Source organism: Bemisia tabaci, chromosome 1 (assembly GCF_918797505.1).
Source record: "Bemisia tabaci chromosome 1, PGI_BMITA_v3".
Classification (NCBI taxonomy): domain Eukaryota; kingdom Metazoa; phylum Arthropoda; class Insecta; order Hemiptera; family Aleyrodidae; genus Bemisia; species Bemisia tabaci.
The window spans coordinates 45,850,417-45,859,231 of NC_092793.1; the positions used below are offsets into that span (position 1 = coordinate 45,850,417).

Consider the following 8,815-nt stretch of genomic DNA (forward strand, 5'->3'; position numbering starts at 1 on the left):
GACTGTGGTAGAATTACGGAGATAAAATGGCAAAGTTACCGGGAATTGATCACCAATAAAAGTGGTATTCTTACCTGAAAAAAAAGCAACAACAGTAAAAATACCGGTTTTTAGGTAAGCTTACCAGTCTGTCTTGGTAAAATTACCAATAATTGGTAAAAAAAAAGTGAAATGGTAAAGGTACCAACGGATCGTGGTAAAAACGCTGAGAATTTTTTTTCAGTGAACATCAAAATTTGTGGATTCAGTTTAGAAATTCCGTGTCCGAACTCTATCAAAGGCTCGCCCCACTGAGCGACGCGGCCAGTGGCGGCCGACTGTTTATCTGAAGCGCGGCTGATTCTGATCGCTATCAGCTGATTCTGCGGCGTGCGATCGTTGTGCGCAGGCGCGGGAGGTGTGTCGTCCCGTATTTTAGTCTTGTTTACTTTGCTCCTCGTTTCAGTCCGTAAATGACCAGTGCCATTTGATTAGTTCGTCGTTTCTCCGATCCGGGCTCGTTTCCTTCGTTTTTGCTTCCCCCAAAGTCGCCAACCTCCACCTCACCATGTCCACGATCTTGGAGACGAACAATAAGTGCAATCTATCCGCGGTTCTCTACCAAAAGAATGATCTCAGGATGGTGAGTCTCGCCTTAAAACATTTTTCTTGGGAAGTTCCGTGTAATCATTTATTTTAAAAATGCATGCGTGATAGCCGGAATAGCGCACCTAGATGATAAGAAAAGAGAATTCACGCCCGCGGCCGTAACGCTGCATACCAGGCGTGTTGTGCTGTTGATTTTTTCGGTTAAGATTTTTGACGCGTCGTCTCGCTTATCAAGACTGGGTAAACAATGTTCCTTGTCGGTTGATAGCTAATTCTAATTGTGCTGTAGCAATGTAGAACAGAATTAATTTTGATTTGAGTGCCAGCTTTAATTTAAGGCCACTTGATTATACTCCCCTCCCTCTCCTAAAAAAATCGGGGGAAATTTTTTGATTAGTTTTCGAACGACACATTTCCACCCAGGGAGGTGAGACTAAAGAAAGGCAGGCTGAAATTACAATATAGACCACGCAAAATTAACGTTAGAATCATGTAAATAACGTAGTTGGAATCTCCGGTAGAGTTAATTTTCTCGTTGCGAAGCTAGAGAAATAGAAGGGGTAGAAAAACATGATTTCTTTTTTTTTTTTTTCTTTCTTTTTTCTTTTTTTCTTTTGTTTTTTGTATAGAAACCATATACCCTCAACAGAAAAAAAATCCAAGTAAGTCATGATAGAGGAACAAAAACATTACATTTTGCAATAAGGAACCACTATCTCTGGCTCTCCCATAAAAACTCATATCTGCATAGGGAAACCAATGGCATGTGTGTTGTTTCTAAAAAGGGTCAGAAGTAGTGGTTGCAAAATGTAATCCATATGAAGCCCTCAGTAAAAAAAACAACAGCACAGGGAAATGGCGATAAAAATCTATCCTTTAAATTAATGAACAAATTATATTTACAGTAGAATTACTCAGAGTCAATGTGATTTTTTTTTAATTTGCCACTATATTTTATAATTTTTCACACGCACGTGAACATCGATGAAAGAGGCTCCCGCTGTATTTCGATTAATAGCCGATTTTTTGTCGTATAACTTTTCAAATATTCTAGAACTGTCAAAAGCGAATTAATCGATAAGTACTTGATAAACAAATAGATGCTCTCGTTTCTGTTGAAAATACCAGTTGCTGAAAACGCTATCACAATATAGATTTCTTCTAAATTTGCATTTGAGAAAAAAGAGAGAAAAAAGGAATCTCTTGAACTCCTACGCACCTAAAGATACTTACAAGTGGTTAACAGCGATCCACTCAAAGATTAGATAACCAATGTCCAATCATATTTTCGGAACAAAGTAAGTGGCACACAGCCAAGAGGTCTCAAAGTACCTACTTTTTTAAGTCATTTTCCAGAATCTTATAGAAAACTCCTAAATTAATCCATCATTAAGTTTAAAAAATTATCTTATCGTAATAACGTTAAATACTTTTACAAAACTGACAAATTTAGTTATCAAAAACGTTCCCTCGAGAATTTTTCAATTTTGCACGGTTGATAAACCCCCAAATTTCTCTCCGGAACAAGTTTAATTTCTTGCAAAAGTACGAATTTCTTCATCGGAGAGGTCGAATTGATCGATTTTTTTCAAAATTAGAAACGAAGTCATTGAACGAGGAAAATATTGTCCAAAATTACACTTTCTCCTCCTCGGAGCAATTTTGTCCCAGCATACATTTTCTTGAATTTCATTCTTATGTCGTCTTTATTTTATCCTATAATATTGTGCGATTGTCTCATTTTTTTAGTTTTTATAATGCCTCACAAAAGTCTTTCAATGAACTGAAAGCTTTCAGGAACTCAGATTCAGGAATTGGAACTAATAAACAAATCTTACCATCTTGTTTAATGTGCACATATAATACATTTTTTCATCATATCATGTAAAAAACAAGGATAAATCTTGCCAAATTCAATCTTCTAGCAATCTCAATTCACGTTACTTAAAATATACAGTGACCTAAGTCAAAATAAAAACTAACCGTGGTAAAAAGTAAGAATGGTAAAATGGAACCAAAAACTCATTGACTCATCGCAATGTGAAATTCAATAACAGAACCCTTTGCAGGCAGGCTCACTCTATAGAGTAACTCTAGTTCACTCTATAGAAATATATGCTTATAAGCATATATTTCTTTCTCTCTTTATTTCGGCGCCAGTATTTTTAAGCTCTTTGACCGACAGACGCTACCAAGTTCTAGAAACTTGATTTCAGAGTACTATTTTTAAGTTCTCAAAAAGAACGACCTAAGAGCTCCGAGAAGTTCAAAAGTTCATGTGCAACTTTCGATCGAAATTTCCGCTACGAAAACTTTGATAAGTAAACAGATAACCTGGAGCACCCTTGCCGCTTTCCGTGAAATATTTGTGAGCTCACAAAAAAAAAAAAATGCCGAATATGAGAACGTGTTGGCAAGTTCTAGCGGTTCTGGGTCAGAACGCGCGAATGTTCCTCCGTTATGACCGTAGTGGATGATATATTTTCTGTATCGGATATCAAATTAAAACACAAGCAAATAAAAATGTAACTACGATCGAGAAAGACCTTTTGACCTTCATAATATCAGTATCATGCTCCGTCTGTAAGGGTCTTTATCGCGGCCAGCTGAAGACAATGGAAGAGTAGATAGGCCGTGGAAAAGGGGAGGGTTTGGAAAGAGAACTAATCTTCTGGAATTTTTTAAGCTCTATAAGTCAGCGAAGTAGCACAGTTCAACGAAAATGTTGAAATCCTTTTGCAATTTAATACGAAGGAATCGCATTTTATTCACCCAGAAATTGCAGTATTTTTACATGATTTAATCAATGAACACCGATTTCTGACAATCAGCTAAATGAGTCCCATTGATGAGGAAGGTATAAGCAAATTGTGATTTGAAAAAAAAAAAAATTGCAACTTTTTATAATTATATTACAATGAATTTCAATGAGAGGAGCGAGAAGCCCCTTCAATTAGCGAATAGACAACATGCACGACACTCCGATGCAATAGCAATAATTTTATCATGTAATTCATTTCATACGTAGGTAACCTGTGCGACTTGTGCAGCTGAGGCTCACTTATGATATGAGATTGTAACCCTTGAAATATGCCCAGTTTTTCCACATTGAATCGTGAAAAAAAAAGGTGGAAGATTTTATTTTTTTAGGGAACAGGTAGGGAAATTGATGTTAAAAGTTGAAAAAAAACACCTTCTCATTTGCCATGTTCATGAATTTTCGCTCACATTCCGTTTTTTCAAGAAAATGTCACGTATATATATCCTGAAAAAAAATGAGTATGGAAAGATCGATCTCTTTGTAAGAGGCCTACAGTACTGCTCAAACGCGGTAAACGCGGGGGGGGGGGGGGGGGGGGGAGCTCAGTACCGTATAGTGAGAGTATAAAAATTTAGTTGGAATGTTGATTGTTCTTTTCAATCATATGATAATCTCAAAGCTCAAAGGACACGCATTAATGGCCGGATCGTAGCATGCTGTTCCTTTCATCTGAGGAAAAGCTGAAATAATCCATTTTTTGCACGAGTATTAGCATCCAACGCGAGCGGACCAGTTAGGTTGTTGTGCTTTTAATGCACAAGTTGGGAACGAGTAGAAGCTGTAAGGAGCAACTTCGAGCTTTGGACTCACGTGAGTTGAGAATCACGTGTGGTCTCTGACCGCCCGGAACGGGGCGCGCGTCGACGATTATGAAACATAATATGCTAACGTCACTGAAAAATTAACGTAGCGATATGTCCAGTAACCGATTTCCAGTTTTAACGTATGTTTTTTTACTTTAAAAGTAGGGACCTGCTCAGAACTTCCATTTTTGTCTCCTTTCTCCTTTTCCCCCTTGTCTCTGTTTTTATTTCTATTCTTCCCTCTCTTCCTTATCTCTGTTTCTCGCTTCTACTCCTCGTTTCATCCTTTTCTCCCCTGACTCCCCCCCCCCTTTACTTTTCTCTCTAGTTTTCCTCTTTATCTCCTTTCCCCCTCCTCTTCCCCTCCTTTTCCATTCCTTTTCTTCTTTTTTACTCCTTTTCTCCCTACATATTTCTCCGTTTGTCTTCCTTTCCTTTCTACATCATTTTCTCCCTTTTACGCCCCCTCATTTACTAGTCCTTTTTTCGATTTTCCCCTTTCTTTTCCCCTTTCTCTCTTTCCTAGCCTTTCCTCATTTTCTCCTTATGTTTCTTCCTCCTTTTATCACAATTTTTCTCCCTTCTTCTACCATTCTTTCTGTAGCCCTTTTTTTTTCAATTTTTCGTTAAGCCGCACTGAAAGAAATAGTTAAAGAACGCTGTTTAGGACTGTAATGCTGGGCAAAAATTCTATACACCTTTACCTTATGCACACTTGTTTGCTCTCTACTCATACGTTTGTGTTTCCCGAGGAATTTTGCTAAATTGTAAAAAGAAAAAAGAAAAAAATCCAGAGACTTAAACGCGAGGTAAAGAAAACAATCTCAAACGTAAACTCACGTTAATGCTCATTTGGACAACCTTTTGCAATGAAGAAATATTATTTTTGACTTAATCATAAAATCACGTATCAGCATAAGACCACTAATGCCACAATTGCTGTACATGGGTCAGATATTGTACCTATTTCTACATTGCAAAATGATGTCTATTTAGTTCCCATTCAGTTTGAGTTTCAAATTTTATTCATCCCGTGGTTTTAAAATTTAGAATTCAAAATTGTCAATGGAAAATTGTAATTAGCAAGAGCAAATTTTTGGAGCAAATCAGAGATGAAAAGAACCCTTGTTTGAACTCTAATTAGATTTGTTGACCATTGAATGGCATCTCAAACGATTCGACTCTCAAACTCATTCCTGATTAGAAAACTTGACGATTCTCAACACATAGATGACAGCTACTAGGGAAGTATAAGGTACTCGTTGCAAAGGAAATAAATACAAATAGTATCATTATGCGTCATCTACAAGTATTTGAAAAACGTTATAAAACTCAGATTATCTAACCAGGTTTCATTTTTGATTGTTCCAGGAACAAAAACCAATCCTTGAACCCAAAGAAAATGGTAAGTCATAAGCTGCATTATCATTAGTTTTTCAGACTTAAGAGTTTGGCACCTGCAATCCCTGCATAATTTTTTACTTTCTCACCCTCCCTGGGGGTGGGTAGAGGAAATGTTGCCATCCAATATGAAATAAAATACAAATTTGTTTAAAAAATTAATTACAAAATTAATTAAAAATAAAAAATGAAATGTTTTTATTTCTATGCTGTTTGTGACGCCTGAAGTGAAAAATATTATACTTGTTCTACATTCTTCTCAAAAGAGGATAATGTAAAATGAGCTATAATTTAATCGCTGCAAAAGAGCAAACAAGGAGTAAAAATTTTAAACTTTGGTGTCATCAGGTGCTGTTCAAATCGTGTCTGATTTTTCTTTTAGCGTGAAGAACGTAACATTAAGAAATGGCTTCGTTTCATAAGTTCCATAGAGATACAGTTGCATTGATAAATAAAACTGATTTCACTATAAACTACCATGATTCAAAAAGTATCTGTGCGCTCTTCCACAGCAGGTTAGTTTAATGGTCCCCTTTGCCACTGTGCTACGGCACGGCTCACCCCTCGTATCACTGGAACCCCCCCCCCCCCTCCCTTTTTTTCACTCTTACCAAAGAATGTAATCATTTCGATATTTGTTTAATTGATATGTTACAGAGGTTCTGATTCAAATGCATTGCGTTGGCATTTGCGGCTCCGATGTCCACTATTTGACCCACGGAAGAATTGCAGACTTCATTGTCAAAGACCCAATGATCATCGGTCACGAAGCCAGTGGAATCGTTTACAAAGTTGGAGAAAAAGTCAAAACTCTCAAACCAGGTAAAACATGACACCCTTCGGTTCGTTTGCCGTCGTGTGTGAAAAACATTGTATACGGAACTGAAAATCCCACAATTGTGAGGGGAAAACGCCTGCTCACTTTTAGCCCAATTTTATCGGAGTTGCCCATCGAAAAGAAGACGAGCTATCAAAAATGAGAGTATCGAACATAGATTTATCGATTCCACCGATAAATATCGATGTGACGCGAACCTATACATTTTTAGTCATTTTTTCATGTTTGGGTGTACAAATCTTCCGTGTATAGTGGCGAAAATTTTGATTCTTCATACTGAAAATTGACCTATTTTATCGGTAAACGAGCCCAAGAATTTTCCCCGGCGATGAGAAAAACTTGACACGACTCCAAATTGCAGCTGGATCGTCCGATCTTAAGGTCTTGGGTTCATATCTCATTTGAGACGATTTTTATACTACTGTAATTTTCGATGAGCGGTAAAGATACACAGACAAATCTTGATGTTACGATCAAACAAACTATTTAATCAGTGGAAATTTCTGGTGAATTGTGGATTGATTGCATTTCTTATCCGAGGTCATGGGTTCGAGCCCGGTCAACTCACGTGGTCACTACACGTGGTGAAAGGTATTGGTATAATATCGTACAAAAGTCATCACAATCGATGTAATTATCAATATCGATAAACTATTGAGGGTTAAGAGTGTCAGTTTTCGCACGGGTTTCCGATATATTTTCAGGCATTCACTTTACTTTTCGAGGCAGCCTTATCCTGATCTTCGACCCTTAGACTGGGAAGTCGGTGGAAAAGAATCGCTCGAGAGGAAGACTGATAAAGTTGTCTTGGGTTGGACTCGGTCGGTGACGAGTTCTTGGGGTCAACGACTCGCTGAGAGAATTACAATCAGTGCCAAGTGGAATCGAGCCACTAATTTTGACGTCACTAACAAGCGACTTTCAGGGAAAGAGCCGAGGCTTCAGCCGCCACGAATAGACTGGCTTTTAGACCTGCTATCTCGGGTCGAGAAACAACTGCTAGGATATAATCAAAATCTGCCTAACTTCAATTGAAAGTATTTCTGCCAAACGGAACCATGTGCATTATGGCGTGAGCCCTGTTATGCATATATTTTTATAGGTCTCAGGGCTCATGTCTTGATGCGCATAGTTCCGTTTGGTAGAAATACGTCCAATTTATGTTGCCTAATTCCGTACCATGCTATATTTGTATATAATAGGACTTCAACAATACTCAGTCCTTGCAAATTTTTGTAAATTTCTCCTAAATCATGAAGAAAATACTCACAAAATTTCAAGTCACAGAGTAGACAAAACAAGTTGAGGGAAAATGAGAAAAATGGGGAAAGGAAGGAATAAAGAGAGAAAGAGGGATGAGGAAGAGAGAGAAAAAGGGAGAAAAAGAGAAAGACTATAGGAGAAGCTTTAAAGGCATTTGTAAAAAAGACGCAAAAATTCGTTAGTCAAACTTTGGGAGAAAGACGATCAATTTCCCCAGTTCACGATGTATCGAATATTATCTATTATAGATTTATCGATTTTTGACAGGCTCTTTATCGATATCATGTAATTTTCATAGAGAGAAAAATGAAACCAATCTCTCAAAAAACAGACGTAACGGGGGAAATCTGCATGTATTTCTCCTTCAATTTTCACGGTAGGCCAACAAACATGCTCCTTCAGTATTTTTCTCAGCGCATCGAGAAATTGTCGAGGAGACGGATTTATTTGTCGCAACTTATTCGATTTTCTCAAAGCGCACCCAATTTTGTCATTTATGTACCAAACAAAATCACAATGAAAAACACTGATTATTGAATTCTTTATCACGATGAGATTTTACACGAAATGCCACCACGCCGCAAAGCGAGGTAAAGTTTTTCTGGCTCCTTCATTGAGCATCTCGCATCCTATAGTTGTAGTCTTGTCCCTTCGATGTGTCCATAATATTAATGTTTGTGATTTATTGTCTTTAACTTAGGTGACAGAGTAGCCATCGAACCCGGTGTACCTTGCCGCACCTGCTCTTTCTGCAAAGAGGGTAGATACAACCTGTGCTCGCAAATCTACTTCTGCGCAACCCCACCGGATCATGGAAACCTTAGCCGATTCTACGTTCACGCTGCTGATTTCTGCCACAAGTGAGTCAGGCTTGCATATCCTCATCATTCCTCCCGCCAAAAAACAACACTCATTTAAGACCGCGCACTTCTTTCTTCTCCATGGTGTAAAAGCTACTGCTGACGATTGAAGAGTTGAGCATCTTGTTCAATAAACGGGACCTAATTTGCAAAAACTCGCCGAACAAAATGCTCACCCCGACATTCATCGGTCATCATTCGGCGAATTTTACACTCAAAAAGTTGTTCATCAGTCATCATT

General features: G+C 37.9%; 1 protein-coding gene across 1 annotated transcript in view; it reads left to right on the top strand.

Moving 5' to 3' along the window:
- Nucleotides 1-417: 417 nt before the first annotated feature.
- The window catches only part of LOC109038875 (sorbitol dehydrogenase), a 29,928-nt gene continuing 21,530 nt past the window's right edge, over nt 418-8,815 (top strand). The window contains exons 1-4 of the mRNA XM_019054111.2: nt 418-622; nt 5,584-5,617; nt 6,271-6,435; nt 8,415-8,574. Of these exons, the coding sequence (XP_018909656.1) occupies nt 548-622; nt 5,584-5,617; nt 6,271-6,435; nt 8,415-8,574 (434 nt within the window). The 5' untranslated portion in view covers nt 418-547. The remainder of the gene's footprint in view (nt 623-5,583; nt 5,618-6,270; nt 6,436-8,414; nt 8,575-8,815) is intronic.